Source organism: Centroberyx affinis, unplaced genomic scaffold (genome assembly GCF_046629955.1).
Source record: "Centroberyx affinis isolate AG114_WGS23_722 - 3 ecotype Tasmania unplaced genomic scaffold, CSIRO-AGI_Caff_v1 ptg002687l_1, whole genome shotgun sequence".
In the NCBI taxonomy this organism is placed as follows: Eukaryota; Metazoa; Chordata; class Actinopteri; order Beryciformes; family Berycidae; genus Centroberyx; species Centroberyx affinis.
The window spans coordinates 208,270-225,697 of NW_027280869.1; the positions used below are offsets into that span (position 1 = coordinate 208,270).

The window sequence follows — 17,428 nt, forward strand, 5'->3', positions numbered from 1 at the left end:
TTGACAGTAAATGACGTGACGTGAAACTACAGTTAATGGCACTAGCTATATTATAGCTTGAATTCTATTATGTTTGGCTTTGGAGTTTTGTTTTTCACTGACCTGAGGGACAATTTAAGTAATATTCAGAGAGACAAAAGTTGTTTTACGTCTCGAATAGTACAAATTTCTGTTGACAGGGCTAATTGTTAAGTGTGTGGTTGCTGATCTTCAGGCCAAAGAAGCACTTTTGGTTGTTCCACTAAAATTTGTTTAACTTCTTCAGAACCACAAAGTTTTTCTCTACATTGACTGTGTTTTAAGGTCATACTGTATCCAGTACGCACGGTTTCAATGTGCTGAGATTTTCTAATAATAGAATATAAACTACTTGGCAAGGAGGACTGCATTTAAAGATTCCACCTCCTTTGAAAAGGGGTCGGGCTTTGCAAAAAGGGAATTCTATGTTTCATTTTGAAGTTATTGGTCCAGTTCCAAGACCATCTAGCCTCCAATGATCAAAGGTTGAGTCAGAGAAAAGCCTAGCGGGAGGCTTATGCAAAAATGTCTTCTCCTTATTGCGAATCGGGCGACACATTTGAAACCATCGGCGCTCGTTTAAATGTCAATATACCCAGATGCAGTTCGGCTGTGCTTGGTCAAGTTTGAAGTATGTGGATGGAAAAAAGAAAGCTTCTTGCTTGCATAAATAGAATTTGGAGGGTTTCGAAAGTTGCATTGATTGAATTCCTCTACTATATACAACGCTGATTCCAACTCCCATGTAAAAAACCAGCGTGTCAGGCCAAGTCTTGGACAACAAACAAGTATCTTAAGGCAGTGATGCAAAGAGCAACTTTTTGGGCAACTTACATGGGCAACGGTGCCCAAAGATTTTTTTATTTCCAGACTTTTTAATTTACTCAAATTGTTGCTAAATAGATTTTTTGGGGGCTTTTTTTTTGCTGATTGTTGCTGGATTTATTTATTTATTTATTTTTTGCCAGATGTATCATCTCTTATACAGAGGAGAGAATGATCAATTGGAAGTGATGAAGAAGAGTTGAAAGAGACGAAGAGGCGATGAAGAAACATAAAATATTCCTTGAAATCCTGCAGTCGTCTTCGCTTATTCCTTCGCTGCCTTCTGCCCAGACAAGCAGGATCTTCGGTGTTGATCCATTGTGTTACTGGTGAATCAGTAGGTCACACATTAAGCAGAACATTTCAGCTTTTAAAAGCAGGCCAGACCTCCAAATCCCATGACGGAATAGGGACTTCTGGGTCTATTATAGGTAGCTGCACAGGGGGGAGCCTGATAGCATCGCTAGGAATCTAAACAAAAGTTTTTTTTCCCCCTCAAAACCGCCATCTTTCAGTCTGACGGTTACTGTAAACATCATTCCAGCACACAGCATTATAAGACATACTACTCCACATTCCTTCAGCCTTTTCTAAGATGGAAAAATGTCTAAAATATTGTATGTTTGCCAATCTGGGGAATGGAACATTTACATCAAAGTAGCTTTACGCTTGAAGATAGGCGTTAAGCTCAGATCAGACTCCTAATAACACAATATCTTAATTAGTTTTAATGTTTTAGTGTCATCACCTGTATGTCGCTTACTGCACAAGCTGTGGGAGATGTGTTGCAAGAGGTTTATAACGTGATAATTCACCCCATTTTCTAAATATAGTCAAGTTTTTGACACTAGAAAAAAAACTTTTAAAGTACAGAAAAAACAAAACAAATCGTACGTAGCTTGTCAACAATACATGGTATAATTATGTAATGGTTTCAATGTTAAAACAACACCTAATCTGAACTCACAGTGCCCTTTAGTGATATAAAAAGGCTTCAGCGATGTGCAGTGGGGCTTTCTCAATTTGAAATTGACTGACCTTAAAAGCAGTGCTCACACTTCGGGTTTGTATATAAAAATGCATACCTTGGCAGTATGCAGAGAAGGGAATGTACTCTATGTCCAACCAATCGCTACCTGCAACATTACTCTTTTAGGCAGTATGATATTCCGCGTGCCATTAATACTGCACATCATAAAATTCCAGTCTAAATCGGGAGATAAAGGCATTTTTGTCGTTCTCCAATGCACAAGTAAAGACATAAAATAGCTGTTTTTTTTAAATATAGTCCTCATTTTATTAACAGAGGCCAAATAAAACTCATCACATTGTATTTACAAAGGGAGGCAATAAATATCTTAATAATAGTCATAAAATTATTTTTTGCTTACATTTGTTTAAAAAAAAAAATCATAAATGTGTCATGTTGTTAGTAGCAACTCATACAAAAACCCGCCATTGGACAGGTGAATATATACTACTGGTGAAAAGAGGCTGGAGTTTGTCGTCAGTAAGAGGAGGAATGGTAGAAGCATAGACTTTTCCCTTGGGATTCAGAAACAAACTCGTTTCTGGCTGCCAGAACTACCGTGGGTCGCTGAAATTTTCCCTGAATCCTGGATAAGTTGGTCGTCTGGGTTTCTGAGGAGAAGTCTTAATTGTCGAATGTGGAATTATTGAGTGATTAGGGTTGGGTAAACTATTCCTGTCCATGGATCACACTGTCAGACAGCACAGGGCCGGACTTCCCAAAAACATCTTGAGACTATTGTCAAGCTCCAGTGTAAGTGAACGGAGCGAAGTCTGACTCAGTCTGAAGGTGATTTCGGTGAAACGCGGCCCGGCGCGGCTCAGCGATGACTGAAAGGTTTGTCGAGATAAATTAAACATGGAAGTGTCTGCGCACAGACGGTCAGACTAGGTAGGGATAAACAAAAGAAACAAGGAGGTAGAGGAAGTCTTCATCACCAACCCCAAAATATTAGCTAGCTCACACTCAAAGAATCAAAGGATCCTTTTTTCTGGAACAGCGTTAACACTTGCAAAGACGAACCATTTGAAAACATGTCCAGTAGTGATTCATTCGCCGAGGGGAGGCAAGAAAAGGGATTAACATCCATCTCCCCGATGTGATGAAGTTGGAAGACAGTGTGGAATTATGAATCACATCAAACTCCGCTGTTGTTTTTTTTTTTTTTTTTCTTTTTCTTTTTTTTTTTTCGAGTATTTAAACAAGACTACGGCCACGGCTGTTGCCTGACTAGTCAAAGCATGTCGTGTTTTAGCTGAATCACAGGCTGCATGAAAATGTCAAGGAAATCACACAGTACTCAAGAGGGTTCAGCGCATTCCATCCACAGCAGGCCACGAGTGAAGCTGAGGCTGAGAGACATGGGGAGAGACAAGAGGGAGAGAGAGGAGAGAGAGAGAGAGAGACCGAGAGGGAGAGAGAGAGAGACCTGTCAAATATTGCACTCAAAGCTACACAGTTATCTTGGTAGGGCAGTGTCACCTGCGACTGCCACCTCTCTCCGCTTCGTCTCCACGGCGTCCGATTCCAGTGGAAAGTATGGGATCCGCGTTGTCAGGGGCAACACAAACAAAAACCGACAGGTATTCCAATAAAACTCTAGTTGGCTGATTTTTATAACGTTGCGTCAGCTCCTGCTTCAACCCCCCCATTGTCAAAAAGGAAAGTATATGCCTTCAGCTTGTAGTTCAAACGCAGCTGAGAACGACGGCGACAAGAAGTCTCTCAGAGGTCCTTTAGTTTATCCAGTATAAATAACATGACAGACACGTTAGCACAATGACATTAACCCAGAAGAATCCAAGAGTTAGGAGATATTCAGTCGTCCTGAAATACAAAAATAAAACATCTTTGACTTTTTTTGTTCATTTTTTTGTTTTTTTTAGTGTCGTCTTTCTTTTACAGAAGTGAAGTCTTTAAGGTGATTCTTTTAAGACAAGAAGCTTGAGATTTTCCTCTTTTTTTTTTGTTGTTTTGTTTTTATTTTCCATGGAAAATAGTGCTGTCCCATTGGTCCCGTCAGTTCCTTTTGGGGTTGGGTTTTAATCGCCGAGCCCTTCGTGTCCGCTTAGTTACTGTGGTGAAACGAAACTCCTCCAGCGGGTCCACCTTGCCCTTTGGGGGACGCTTCATGAAGTGGACTTCCTGCTGCGTCTGCGTGGTCCGCGAGCCTTTCTTGGGCCGCCCCTTCCGGTTGAAGCCCAGGTACCAGCCTTTGTACTTGGCCGACACCAGAGCCGTGTAGTTGTTCTCCAAGAATTCCTCAACAAAGACGCATTCCTGCTTCCTTCCATCGGGCTGCAAGGAGCCAAAGAAATATCACATTAGTACACTAGCAAGTAAGATTTTGGCTTTTTTTTTTGGCTGCATAAGAATCATGCTGGTAAGGCCCCAAAACATATTTCAACATAGTCTCGCAAAATGTAATTAAATATGCACAAACTCTGAAATGCAGACATGAATAGTGTACAGATGTGCAGATTATGTTCCTTCACCACAAAAGACCATGACCATTTTCACTGCATGAAGAGCTTAGCTAACAGGTTACATTTAGGCATTTAAAATAACTTTTGGGTTAGGTTTGGGTTAAGACTAGACAACTTAAACATTTTGGTTAAGTTTAGGGTAAAGTTTTAAATGGTTAAATAAAAACTTTATGGTAGTTGAACCCGGGTCGTTGAAGGTGAATGTATGAGCCCATCCACCACCCCAAACTCCACACCTTTACTTTCCATTGTCAAACTGCTAGCTGTTTCTAGTCACGTCTCCTAATGCCGGGCTCAGATTACAGGAGTTTTTCGCCGATTTATCCCCGATTTGCCCCTTCCGACAATCGGAGGAGAAATCTGGACCTGAGTCTTGGTCGGAACCGAAGTTCGGCGCAGAATATCTGGTGATGTGAGCTGTGTACAGATCAAATCTTAACCCTCCCGAACCGTTCGAAGATGCATCGGAGCTGCACCGATAATTTCTAACCTGTTTGATATTTGCATGAACGTAATCCTTTCATGGTGGGGAGACGTATTTCTGTCACTTTTCATGCACACAACACATTATTTGCATTTTAAGACATTGTGCAATTTTCTAAAAAATTTCTAAATTTTGTGAGACCAGGCTGCATATTTGGTACTGGCCCATTTTCAAAGAGTGCCTGGCTTCGATTTAATTATTTCCTTTGTGACATTTAAGTGAATTACTCAACTGCTCATTATTCCATTGTACCGTACTCATAGTGGGGCCCAGTATGGCTACAGCATGGTTCTTATGCAAAAAGGAAAACCTCTAGATGTCATATAATACTGCAACACTCTAAAATTGTTAAGATTGTGCAGGGAGCTCATTTCTATAAGTTCTCTTGGTGCAAATTTTGTGCTTAGAACCAAATTCTCCATGAAGTTGTGTTTAAAAAATCTTGATGCCAGAATCAGGCGGTTTCACTGATTTTTTTTTTTTCCAATTTCCTGTGATTTATAGCTAAAACTAATCTCCACCATTACTCAAGCTATGAGAACCGTAGACATAATCTGAATTTGTCATTTGATCCCATTCCTTAAATAATCATGTGATGGAATCAAGGAGGAAGTCAAAGTTGTTTTTTCTTTACAAATGAGGCCCCTGCAACTAAAACTCAAAGATGCATGTTTCTAACAGATGGCCACGATGAGAGAGTGAAAACACAGTGTGAATTAATGCAGCCCCACAGATGCTGTCAGCACGAGTTATTAATGCAACAAAATCACACGTGTGCCTCTACAGTATACGTTTTCAGATATTAACTTATTTTCCATATCGGGCCGGTCCATCCGCAGAGTCACATGCAGTCATCTTTGCGCTTGTGGCCACCTGGTGTGACTAAGTGATATAATTGCAATGGCATTTCTCCTAAGTGACCATTAGTCTCTCAATGCATTGTGGTGATTGCAGTCCGTAATTGACTGATCGAGTGTCAAAGGAGTAGGCAGATTACGTAATGGAAGAATGGCTGTGAGTTATCAAAGGGGTTTTGTTAGGGGTGTACAAAAACAGCAGGCGAAAGCAGATCTAAGGCTGCGTTCAATTCAGCTTGGATTAAGAGGTCCGTTTAAAATACTCGTTTTGATATAAAAATACGATTTTATTCGAGCTTTTTATGAAGATTCACTCTAGTTTTTATTCATTTTCCCATCCCCCTAAGATGAAAACCAAAAGAGTACTTACCCTTCCAACTATTTTGCCCTTGTCGTTCATGCAAATGTAATGCTCGCTCTCTTTTCCTTTTATTCGGATATGGCTCCCGAAGGTTTCTGTCTCAACAACGAGAAGAGCTGAAAAGAGAAAGAAAAAAGCAGAATCATTTAATTAACTTTGAAGCAGTTATGTGTCAGTGGGTTCAAATCAGACAAACATAATCTTTCATGGTTCCCTTATATTTTAAAATCTTTAATTTCCCCTGTTTGACATTTTCAGGGTTCCTGTACATTTTCCGATACTTTCCAAGATTTCATGCAGTTCCCAAGCTTGTCCAGGACCTGGAAATGATCAAATTAAATTTCCAGACCTACATAGAAACCCTGCTTTATAACCCTTCTGTATTAATGGAAAGTCAATTAGAAGTCTTGACCCAGAGCTTCGTCCTGCACTGAGTCTCAAACAGAAAGAAGTGAACAAGCTAATTGTTGATGTAAATATAAACATGATATGCTTTTTATACATTTGAAAATGAAAGTAGCTTGTTTTATGGTTATTAGGTGATATTTCACTTTGGTAACGTTTCAGCATGTAAACCACCATAGAAATTTACCATTAGCTGTCCTGGAAATTTGCTTTCATCACTGGCGTTAAGGATTTTCTCTCTCGCAAAAGTCTTACTTGAAAAGTTAGATCCATAATATTATTACTTGGGTGTAATCTTCTGTGTTTGTAAATGTGCTTAAACTACATGTGGTGATCCACTTATGGAGTCCTTTAAAGGTTTGTGGGCTAAAAAAAAAAAGGGTAATATCACTTTAACTTCCCTTATATAATGCGACAAAGAAATCTGCACCAAAACAACAATGCAACCATCACTTCAACCCTGACACAGCACTAATCCACTCTAAAGACGCATCCCGGCGGCTCTTTTATTTTTTTTACCCCCTGCCCCCCCCCCCCCCCCCCCCCCCCCCCTTCCCATCACAACCTTAACCCCTGTGAGGTCACCTTTGTTTCTGCTCGCCCCTCACAAGCAAAGGGATCTGCCAAACATTTGTGGAGCGGTTACGCGCCCCTCAGGATTAGGTTTCAAGTTCCCTTTAGTCTGTGCTCACTCAATCAAAAAGTTAAGATGATCCATTTGTTTAACACACTGGGCTATTCAGTAGCGCTCAAGGGAACGGAGGAAGAATAGGCGAGGGGACAGGCGAGGCTTGGGGGCAGTAGCCAACTCCTACACCCCCTCCACCCCCTTCCCAAAAAATTTCCTCTTTAAATCCAACCTGGGGAGGAAACTGGGGTGTAGGAAACCTGTCTTAATGGTGATATAAAGGGAAGGAAGAAGTTATTTCCCCTCCTGTTTTCAGAGACTGGCGTGTATGTAAGATCTAATTTGAAGCCATCCAACAAGATCCGTGCCTTGGTGGTTTTTAACACTAGAAAGGTCAGTTAAATAAGTCATTAAAATAAGTAAAAACCACTATTTTCTCATGTGATTTTGAAAATCTAACACTAGCACTAGTTTGCACAGAAAGTGGATCTAGGAAAAGACACAAAGGGGCATTTTGAAAGCTGAGATATTTCGATACTGAAAGTCCAAATGGTAAACATTGGACGGGAGCTTGGCCTTTCCGATGTTAACTGGTTTTGCATGGGGACCCAAAATGTAACCTCAGGTATGACGTCTCGACCCAGAACATCAGATAATACAATATTTCCTTGCCGAAGTTGTTCTTTGTCCACGACCCTGTCCAAAACCCTATCTTTACTGTCTTGAAATAAACCCTTGATGGTTTGATCCTCAAAAAATGAACGCACTGGCAGCTGCAGGCTTCAGCAAACTTAATTAGACACTTGAGTCATAGTTCCACTGAAACACAAACACTAAGTGGAATCTCTCTGTCATCAATACCACTAACAAGTGCCATTCAGTTCACACAGGAGGGAATGCGGTACTTTTATTTACAGTGTAAGCACTTCAAAAAACCATAATCCACATAATCCACAACCTTAAAAAATTCTGTAGATGTATGAACAGTATACTCGAATAATCTCTTGGAAGCCTTCTGAGTACAAAGGTCTTGCAGGCTGCTCAGCACTTACGGTAAAAAAAATAAATAAATAAAATAAATAAGTGTGTTCTGATTAGTTTTATCAGAACAGCAGATTAGCATAGCCCTTATGTAAATACATTAAAAACAGTCTCAGGCTGATTCTAGTTTTATCAGAACAGCATCCAGCAGCTAATATATTTGAGTTTGAGAGTGGTAACCGTACTGCAGTCCTTTATACTTCTTCATGTGTTTCTGTTGCTGGTTTTTTTTTTTTTTTTTTTTTAATTCAGCCTTTTCCCAGCCTCAGGTTTAAGAATCCAAAAGTGGGCTCCATAAATTAAAGTGCCATTCCTGAAAAATCTATCTGAAATGTTGTAATATCCGATCAGTATTTGGACATGAAAAGCTATTTCCAATGGATTTTGTCCTGCACAGAAGCCATATGTATATAAGCTATGAGGCATGTATACAGTCTGCTGCATAAAGAACCAAGGAGCTCGAAACAGCAGCTTCATCTCTGTCCCTCTGAGCAAAGTTTTCCCTCTCGCTGAACAGGAAACATCGGTGCGATATGAACGATGCGGGGTCACAGACATTTACCGACCTCGATATGGAGTCACCTGTCAGAAAGGCTGGAAAGTTGCTGGTTTAATTCCAGATTACAGCTTTTATCAATTTAAAAGCCTCTGCAGTGACCCAACATCTGCTCCTGGTGGACAACAGGCATTAATTACGAGGGATTGCTCTGGACGTATTCTGTACTCTGTTCAAGGCAATGAATATACTTAGACTAGCACCTAAGAAGAATGATGACACCCTCTCCCCACCCCGCTCCCACTTTAGCTGCATAGATATGGAGTGGCTGACCTTAGCCGTCACAAAGCTCCACGCCGAAGCGATGTATTTCTTCTGTAGTGGTTTGTGACCCTTCGCGGTAAAGCTGCTGCACTGACTGTGGATTAGTGCAATGAAAGATAGAGAGTGTCTTCCTGAGCATGTTAGTGAGTGTAAGGGAGTTCACAGGTGCCAGGTACTGCAGCTGGATGGGTAGGAGGAGGAGGAGATGGAGGATGGGAGGAGGGGGGAGGTGGGAGGGGCAGGGGTAAGAGTTGGCAAGGCCTCATGGGAAAAATTGGATCTGCTTCCACTCAAGCTCTAACAAGCAGTGAGGAAACTTCGCCTCGGCGCATCTGCGACTGAACACACACACACACACACACACACATGCACACACACTCTTGAGGCATTCGAGACCAGCAATTTTAGAGCCGTGAGTCAGCTGAAACGAGCAAAATGTCTGCAGGATAGCGCAGTGCAAATCCTGTCACTTTGTGTTCTGGACCGCTGCATCAAATAGTATTTACTTGGCCTTTGCTTTATTTATCCATCACATTTGTTTTGATTTTAACTGGTGATCAAGACAAAACGAAAAGCAGAGATGATTTGATGAAAACAACATATCTGGAAAGGTCAAATGAAACCGCATCCGTCAGATACGTTGATCACATTTTTGCTAATGCTTATCGTTATTCTTTTTCCGAGCCTTACACCACGAAGTTTCCAGAGCATTTAGAGTTTGTGTGTTTATGTGTTTGAATTGGGTGTTTTCCCACTGCTGCACTGAACCAACCCATCCTGAACTGATCTGGACTTGCCTGGTTGTCCATACAGTTCTGTAATGGTGCAGATCAACTCTTCCATGTACAAATGGCCATGCTAACCATTTTTTATAGTGTCACAATTAACAGATTATACTGAGTTAGTGATTAAAGACTCACTGATTCAATGGATTTGGTTTTAAAGGGGTATTCCACTATAATTTGATTTCTAGGTTGTAGTTCTGAAAAAAAATACAATGACTTTTTCTTCTGTAATGTTTGAGTCGCACTGTTAAGATCAAGGACAATGCAATTGTAAGACATCATCGAGTTGCATTGCATGGACAGTCATGGACAGTCATGTTCCCATTCCTACATTAGATTTTAGACATCTATATTTTTTGAAATTTCTGAAATTCAATTCTACATGTTTAACTGGCGGTACATGAAAGTGACCATCTGTAAAATGTTCTTTCAATGCAATGCCATTCAACGATGCCAAAGCTAAAGAATATTTTAAAAAATAGTGCAGAGACGCGCTCAGGATACCCAAATCCTGCTGTCAACATTAAGTCACCTCAAAGTCAACGATTTCAAAGCATTTTCATCCAAAACCAAACAGTAGTTCTCAGCTACCAGAATTCACCATCCACTCTTTCGCCAGCCAAGCATGATTGGAAAATAGACAATCACCTCCAAACGATGGCTGGTAACCTGCCAAAGAGGCCGGTAGAGTAAAAAAAAACCTCAGACGCAGCCAGAATTTACCAGCATTCAGTGGCTGGAAGCTGGCTGTAATTTCCCACCTTGGTATCAGACCAATGTCAGTGTGAGCGGACTAGCTAAATGGTGAGATGCACAGGAATTCTCCCGTACCGTACTTGCCCCCATCGTCTCCATTGGCGTTGATTTTCTTCCCCAGGATCTGGACGTGTTTCCCCGTGGTTCTGCTGTACAGCTGGTAGATCCGGATCTGCTTTCGACTCAGGTCATCCGGGTTCCTTGTGTGGTTCTCGATGTAAAACCTGAAATCAGCAGAGCTCTGCTGGGATTCCTGCGTGGAGGAGGAGTGAGACGAGGGAGAGACAGAAGATGAAGACAGATAGACAGGAAGAGGGAGAGAAGGGAGAGAGAAAAGTTGAGAGAGAGAGAGAGAGATCGTCATGGCACAGGTGTTGATAGTAATGTGTGCTGCTGCTTTTATGGGCCCTGTGTCAAGAAGTTGTGCTTCAGGGGCTAAAAACTGAGATAACAACCTGGAAATTGTAGCTGCAGCATTTTAGTGTTCTGCTTTTTTAACTGGCACATTTCATCTGCATTGCATTTACAAGCTAACCCCGCTACAAGACAGTGTTAATGAAGTCAGCGTATGAGTCAAAGCCTCACAGAACAAGTGCAAAAGCCTCAAGTGCAACCTTTTATACACTATTGTTGCAGGCTCTGTATTGAGACAGCAGCATACTATGCGCCTGGGGCGATATTGAGAAACCAGTATTCCATTTCCACAAGCAAGCAAGCCACTAGCAATTATACACCTGAAGCATCCAGACCTGTTGCACTATCATCAAACAAATATCTGCCCGCGGGCGAAGCAGCGTCCATAAATTAGGAGACGCAGCGGGTGGAAGACATGACAGCGATGGCAGGAGGCACCTCGCACCGCAAAAAAACCCTCTTGCAGGAGTGGAATTTTATCAAATTGTACAAACCCGCCTTTCAGAAATTCACTAGCCTGGATTCTCATGGCGTTTACGAGTTCACCTTAGACCCGACGTTAAAAAAAAAAGGGGAAATCACTGACTTGAACAGCATGTCAGAGAGCAACTGTGTCACCCAACCCTGAGCAACAGCGAGGGGAAACGTATACTTTCAGAAGCCCTGGAATCTCGGTTCGAGCCAAGATCCCGTTTCCCCAGCTGTATGGTGTGGTAATTGCACAGTAATGGCTTTTTATGTGGCTGTTCTCAGGTGGCTAATTATATACACATTACATACCCTGACTCCTTGTTATTCTAACCTCAGCAAATTAATGACATTTAGCGAACACGATGGGAAATTATGGTCACAGTAGAACAAATCCTTAAACAAACGACTTCTGCGGATCTGAGCGCAGATCCTGTCGCGGCTCCTACCATGACTCTTCTGAACCGAGTGTCGCACAGTATCTTGACATCTAGGAAACGCGCCCATAATGTTACTTTTGGCGTCAGGACAGTGTAGGAAATGAGGCCCTTTCGATAGCGATCTCTAGGCGTCAAAATGCATTGAAAACTTCAAAATTATGGATTCTTACAATGGCTTTTCTACCTGCCTAAGAATATTTTTACTCAGAGGAGAAGTCGATTATGTATGGTCAAATTCTATTTACAAAAGCAGATTGTGTGTTTATATTACAGATAAAAACAATTTCCTCAAACCAAAGGTATCGAAAAAAAAGTACCATTTCAGAACCGGTATCTAATCAAGAGCATCAGCACTGGTATCATTATCGAAAAAGTTCTCATCATACTCAGCCCAGCAAATATCTGAATGAAAATACTCCTTTTTTTAAGTCATAATTACCCCATGTAAACTTTCCAAGCAATATAACGTACAAAAACCACTGCATAACTATGCCAGACATACAATACAGCCAAGATTTCTTTCAACAGACGACTCAGTATGACAACAAAGTGAATCCCAATTCAACACCGGTACTTTGAGGAGCCCCAAAGACAGTAACCCACCTTCTACAAACCCAAGCCAGGTTTCTATTAAGGCTTTCACCCTAGTTTAATAGCCCAACAAGGGATAGTTACATCAGATCCAGTGTATTGGTAAGCTAACACAACGTAGTACACTCTAAAAAAAGGATTTGTCATTTTCAACACATCTGTATGACAAGTTTAGGGCAGTGCACATCTGTGTTACTTTTCAACATAGCATATTAATAACATTAAAGGAGTGTAAAGTAATCTATATGACTTGTCTACCTCTATATCGGCGACCAAGGAATCGCAGCAACAACGGCAGCGCTTTTTTGTCTTTGTTCCACAACAGAAAACGGTTTGTAAAGTGAGTTTTGAAAGCCAAAAATCTCAGCGGCTGGTGAATAATCGTTGAGTCACTGGTGTTGATTAACATCCCTTTCAATCCCCTGCAGATATGTGTGTGTTTGTGCTATAGGGAAGTTAAAATCCTACTTATTGCACCTCCTAAAGTAATAATCTCTGACATTTTCATATAAATAAATGTCAATTTTTCAACTCGCCGACTGATAGAACACAATAGTGATTCAATCTGGTTTTTCCGTGTTTAGTTTGTTTGGAATAAACAGAAGAAGAAGAACTGGGTAGTTAGCATGAGCAGCGATAGCCACCATGGCTGAACAGACAAAGAAAAGAGCGCCACCTATATAAACTCAAACTTCCTGAACAGAAAACCCAAGCTCCGCCCACACTGTTTGATTGACAGGTGATCTCTGGGAAGTGCAGTGCAGAAAAAACCACAGCAGTGAGCGCTTAGCATCAAAGATGTCGCCAAAAACGAAAAAAACAGGAAGCTCGCAGATTAACACTTAAACATGTTGTGTTATAGATCAATATTCATGTAACGGAAATATGTGTGTGTCCCAAACTAGACACAAATGTGTTGAACCTGACGCGTCCTTTTGAAGAGTCTAACATCAGCAGCGGTACAATTGCATCTCTTGTCGACCTTCTCAGGATGAACCTCAAAGCCGACAAGCACAAAAAAAAAATAAAAAATACTCAACAAACCCGTGGCCTAACTGGGCTGCTGAGGGATTTATCCCAGATCTCCCCATCTCTAAACAAACATAAAGGTGTGTTTGGTAGACAGTTGCATTTCGCGTCAAAGAAAAGGCAAGCCTAAGCACATGGCTGAGGTGAGCGCAAACGACAACATTTTTTTATCAAGCTGTCTCCTCTTCTTCAAAGCCACAGGATGAAAATGGATATGGTTGAAACTTCAAAAGTCTGGCGCTCGTCTTCGCTGAGGAAGCTTAGCCCTCGCATGCATCTGAGATACACCTTGCTATCTGCCCGACACACGCAGACAGGGTCTCACACACACACACACACACACACACACACACAGGGAAAAACACACACACACGCACACACTCACACGTTGGCATTGCATTTGAAAGGAACTTCCAATTGTGGTTGCTTCTGTTGTTTTTCCTCATGAAATCACAACCACAGCATGACATGTAGGAGCCATTACCCATACAAAGTAGCGCTGTGAATCAGAATAGGCTAACAATTTCGAGAGGCAATATGACAGAAGAGCATTAAAGGGTAATTCCTGCATTTTTCATGAGATTTTCAGTTTGGTCTTTAGCCTGAAAGCAGTCGGAAGAACAGATATTTATGTCCTTTGTTGCCCTGTTAAAGCACTTCTACTTGTTAAAAGCCTTTACCGACAATTTGACTTTTGCATTTGAATTATCCTTCAACAATCCACTTCATGTGTCTGGTGGGCTATCTTCCTATCTTCTGACTATTCAAACTACTATACTTTACAGCAGGAACATCCTCCTGTCCTCCATGTGAGGAGCAGTCAGTCGACTATAGCGTTGTTTGTGCCAGCTCCATTGGAATAATCAGAGCACATAGCCTTACGTAACGAAACGGCATCTGCGTTTTGGGGTTTATTTCCTCCTGATGGCTCTCTTTGGGAGATTTTTACAAAGTCCTTGAAACAGAAAATGTATTCTAGGAGTGGGGAAACCTTTTGTTTACTGGCCTGAGAGCTAATGTTTCCCTAACTAACTGGGATGAAGTGACCTACCGGCACCAAGTGCAAAGATTAACAATTAAGCACCAGAACTATGCAACCAATAACATATATTTTATATACTGTAGTTCACACACAAACCTTCACTGCTGCAGGGCTTCAATTGTGCTGAAAGGTCAAATGAGAAGCTACCACCTATATCTCTAGGTAAGATTCAAGCTGTTCTGACAATATTTGGAAAGCAGTTTTTTCTTGTTTTAATAGTCACAACCTAGTTTATCAGTTAAAGTAATAATAATACTACTAATTTTAAAAATAACAAAATACAAATTTGTTGTCAATTATGGGATGCTGATGAGGAAGAAATGGCATTACAGAGGTGGATGAGGGACGAAATCTATTGCAGAATTGAATGCAGAATTTGAGGCAACTTAACCTGTTTGAATATCTAAGATCATAATGACCACTAAGAATTGAGATTTAAAAATAAACAGCACAAGTCATTTTATGATTAAGCACTGGATTATAGTAGAGCTACAAACTCTCTAATTAGCTTTATGAGTATCAGAGTGAAGGAGCATGATCTCTGCAGCTTATTTGAATCACAGCGCACAGTAAAATCTGCAAATCATTATTGTTGAGATTAAGACGCAACTAATAAAACTGAGGCAACAACTGCCAAATGAACCCATCTGTTAAAAGCACAACCTTTAACTCGCTAAATATTTATTATGCCATCCTGTTGTAAAAAACAAAAACTGCTACTTGAACATTTTGAAAAAACATTTTTGAATAAACCTTTAATTAATGGGATTGGTGATGCTGTGCGCTAGGCTACAAGGACAGACTGATCGGGAACATTTGGTCGTTCTAGGTTTAATGTCGATTGATCGGCTAGTCTGGGTTCAATTACAAAACGGATAACTCTCATCCGATTTGGATTTCCACAGCCAAAATCCCTGTAATATTACTATAATATTCCTATACGGCTTTACAGTGTGTCTGCGGTCCTTATTAGAGAGTTTATAGTGACTTTATCGCACTTTATGGCATCTTTAACTCCCATGGTATCACTATAATATTACTATAGGGATTTACAGTGTGTCTACGGTGCTCAATAGTGAGTTTAGTGACTTTATCATACTTTACGGGACTTTTATTTCCTGTGGTATAACTGCAATATTCCTATATTGAGGTATTTGTATAGTATCCCTCTACAGTTTATCATAGGATTACTATAGGTCTTTTTTCTTAAGGATTCTCCTGGTAGTTATTAATATTAACCAGTATTGATTTAATGTTAAAGCACGTCTATCCGCTATGGGTGTTCAATATTGTAGGGGCCACTGAGAATAAAAGCCTACACATCATCAGTCACAAAAAAGCAGACTTCACAAAACTACACTGATATACACACACACTCGCACACACACACAAACACACACACACATAGGAATTGAACGTGAGAGTAAACATACCTGTAGCTGGAAATAGAGTACCAGAAAATGTAAACACCTAAGTGAGAGAGAGAGAGAAAAGGGAGGAGGGGGAGTGAATCACAGGCAATTACATGAAGCATAAACGCAGCCTACCTGGATGACAGCAATGCGCAAATATGAAGCTTTTGGCGACTTCTATTGGTAAGAATGCATGTTTTTGTGCAAAGGCAAACGGAGATGTGGGACACTTACAGGTATATGAACCTTGAAGGCAGGAGAGACATCTTGACTTGCCGAAATACACCTGAAATACACCTGTTTCCACAGATTTAGAGCCCCAGGAAAGGTTGGAGAAAGCCCCCCCCCTCTCTCTCTCCAGCGCGGCTTTTACGCACACAACTCCGGGGGTAAGTAGTAGTTTGAATCCCAGTGTAAGGATAGATCACTGGAGAGCAACAAAGTCATGGAGTGCAACATTAGGTGCTTCCTTGTTGGGGGAAAAATTATCCAGAAGATTTTAAAAAATTTAAAACTCCCCCTCTCTCAGTCTCCTCCGCCCCCCTAAATCCCGTAAAGTCTCCGTAAATCGGTGCCAAGCGTGGACAGGATTCAATATTCGACTCCCCCCAAAAATTTCCCTTGCTCAAAAAAATCCTTCCTTTAGTTTTCTCCAATCGCAACCCTGCTGCTCCAAAGATCACAGGCTCCTCAACTCCGTCCGTACCTGCGGGGGATTTCTACACCTTGCATGGGTCATTTTATTCTACCAAGTGCTGCGGTGAAGGAAAAGCGCTGGAGGAAAAAAAAAATGCCGTTCAACCAACCAACTCGAGAAAAGTGGGCAAAAAAAAGAAACTTATCCAGAGATACAAAAGTTGTTTTGTAAAAGTGGTTTAAACCCCGCAGCAGCAGCAGCAGCAGCAGATCCTTGGAGAGGTTTTGGGGGCTGATGGCGCAGCAGTGCCTGTCAGTGGTGTTTGTGCGTCTGCGGCTTGAGATTTGGGCACAGTGAGGCTTTTTTGTTGTTGGTGGGTGGAAACATGTCAGCGGTTTGCACCTGATAGGGTAATCTTGGAGAGACCATCAGTTTCGAGAGGGTTTTTTCCTCTCGGTGGGCAAAGGGCTGCGCAGAGGAGAGGCAGAACAAGGAGCTGAACAACTTTTTTTTTTTTTTTAGGATAGGATTTATTTTTCTAAGAGATTTAGAAAAAGGGATTTCATTGTTGTGGACGCTGTGGATGTGGAGGCAAAGACAACTTGTGTTAAAGGATCTTCACCTTTATGAAAGCTTGGAATGATGTGAACGAACTGGATTTTTTTTTAAATGAGACTTTTGGCCTATACACCAGGTTACAGCTTAGTTATGTAGTCAATTAATTTTTATTTAAAAATTACTATTATTATTATTGTTTTTTCCCCCTCTTTTTTATTATTAATAGTATTATTAAGCCTAGTAGTAGTTGTAGTAGTAGTAGTACTCATGGGTTAATGTTATTACAGTCTGATAATAAAATGAATAGCTGTGTTGTAACAGCTAAAGAAACAGCTTCTCTC

General features: G+C 41.0%; 1 protein-coding gene across 1 annotated transcript; it reads right to left on the reverse strand.

The window, feature by feature from the left end:
* Nucleotides 1–2,156: 2,156 nt before the first annotated feature.
* On the reverse strand, nt 2,157–16,846 carry fgf24 (fibroblast growth factor 24). Its single transcript, XM_071535296.1, has 5 exons — nt 16,127–16,846; nt 15,914–15,950; nt 10,572–10,749; nt 6,071–6,177; nt 2,157–4,171 (listed from the first exon to the last, which is right to left on the reverse strand). Exons 1-5 carry the CDS (start codon nt 16,156–16,158, stop codon nt 3,893–3,895), a joined length of 633 nt encoding a protein of 210 aa, XP_071391397.1. The 5' UTR covers nt 16,159–16,846; the 3' UTR covers nt 2,157–3,892.
* Nucleotides 16,847–17,428: the final 582 nt, after the last annotated feature.

Coding starts and splice junctions, on each gene's coding strand:
- fgf24 (XM_071535296.1), bottom strand. CDS start 16,158: ATGTCTCTCCTGCCTTCAAGGTTCATATACCT. Junction 15,951..16,126: donor CCTTCAAGGTTCATATACCT/GTAAGTGTCCCA, acceptor TCTCTCACTTAG/GTGTTTACATTTTCTGGTAC. Junction 6,178..10,571: donor AGACGATGGGGGCAAGTACG/GTACGGGAGAAT, acceptor TTCTCTTTTCAG/CTCTTCTCGTTGTTGAGACA.